The sequence below is a fragment of the Lagopus leucura genome, unplaced genomic scaffold (genome assembly GCF_019238085.1).
Source record: "Lagopus leucura isolate 7727_CA_CO unplaced genomic scaffold, USGS_WTPT01 27077-0_obj-0_obj, whole genome shotgun sequence".
Taxonomy (NCBI): Eukaryota; Metazoa; Chordata; class Aves; order Galliformes; family Phasianidae; genus Lagopus; species Lagopus leucura.
The window spans coordinates 1-1,594 of NW_024965128.1; the positions used below are offsets into that span (position 1 = coordinate 1).

General features: G+C 67.0%; 1 protein-coding gene across 1 annotated transcript; it reads left to right on the forward strand.

Moving 5' to 3' along the window:
- Window positions 1-515: 515 nt before the first annotated feature.
- On the forward strand, window positions 516-1,565 carry LOC122191984 (one cut domain family member 2-like; the record flags this gene model as incomplete). The annotated part of the gene is made up of 1 exon (XM_042892401.1): window positions 516-1,565. A coding segment is annotated over exon 1 (1,050 nt), but the record flags the coding sequence as incomplete, so codon positions are not given.
- Window positions 1,566-1,594: the final 29 nt, after the last annotated feature.

Genomic DNA, 1,594 nt, shown 5'->3' on the forward strand with positions numbered 1-1,594 from the left:
CCCCCCCCCCCCCCCCCCCCCCCCCCCTAAAATTCCATCCCTCCCCGATGCGGTGAGGAGGGGGGGTGGCTGTAGGGCGGGGGGGGGGCACGGAGGGGGGGAGGCGGGGCGGTGCTGACGTCACGCCGCGGCCCTGAGCGAGGCTGCCGGGAGCCGGCGCCGCAGCCGCCCCGAGCTCACCGCCCCGCACCGCCCCGCACCGCCCCGCTCCGCTCCGCACCGCTCCCCGCACCGCTCCCGGCTCCGCGCAGCACCGCACCGCGCTGGGGGAAGGCGGTCGGGCGCGGCTCATCATGCTGATCTGAACGCGGGGGGAGAAGAGACAGAGAGAGAGAGAGAGAAGAGAGGGAGAGAGAGATCGATCCCCGAAACGAGGAGTCTGAATTAATCCGGGGAAAAGGGGAAGGGAGGGAGGGTGGTGGAGGAGGAGGAGGAAGAGGAGGAGGAGGAGGAGGAGGAGGAGGAGGGGGGTGGGGGAGGAAGGCAGCGAGCGAACAGGCAGCGGCAGAGCCACCATGGAGCTGGCGATGGAGAACCTGGGCAGCCTGCACGGCGTCCCGCACTCGCAGCCCGCGGAGCTGCTGAGCCCCGCACACGGGAGGCAGAGCTCGCACCGCAACCTGGTCCCGCACGGCCGGCCGGCTATGGTGTCGGGTATGGCATCCATCCTGGAAGGGGGAGATTACCGAACCGAGCACAGCCTGACGGCCCCTCTGCACCCGGCCATGAGCATGTCCTGCGAGTCGCCGTCCGGGATGAGCCTGAGCAGCACCTACACCACGCTCACCCCCCTGCAGCACCTGCCGCCCATCTCCACCGTGTCCGAGAAGTTCCACCACCCTCACCACCATCATCACCATCACCACCATCCGCACCAACGCCTGGCCGGCAACGTGAGCGGCAGCTTCACCCTGATGAGGGACGAACGCAGCCTCGCTTCCATGGGCAACCTCTACAGCCACTACCCCAAGGACATGCCGGCTATGGGGCAGCCCCTCTCTCCTCTCCCCAACGGGCTGGGCAGCCTGCACAACGCTCAGCAGCCTCTGACTCCGTACGGTCCTGGCGGCCACTTGCCCAACGACAAGATGCTGTCACCCAACGGCTTCGATTCTCACGCCGCGATGCTGTCCCGGGGCGAGGAGCACCTGGCGAGGGGGTTGGGAGCCCCCAGCTCGGCTATGATGCCGCCCCTCAACGGGATGCATCCTCACGGTCACCCGCATCCCCAAGCCGGCGGTTCTTTGCTGGCAGAAAGGGATCGTCAGGCCTCGGCCAGCGGATCTCAAAGCGGAGGATCGGGGCAGGTTGAGGAAATCAACACCAAAGAGGTGGCACAAAGGATCACGGCCGAGCTGAAACGTTACAGCATCCCGCAGGCGATCTTCGCTCAGAGGATCTTGTGCCGTTCGCAGGGAACCCTCTCGGATCTGCTGAGGAACCCAAAACCGTGGAGTAAGCTTAAATCGGGTCGGGAGACTTTCCGGAGGATGTGGAAATGGTTGCAGGAACCCGAATTTCAGAGGATGTCTGCGCTCAGGCTCGCAGGTACGGAGCGAGGGGAAGCGAGGGGACACGGGGGGGAGGGGGGGGG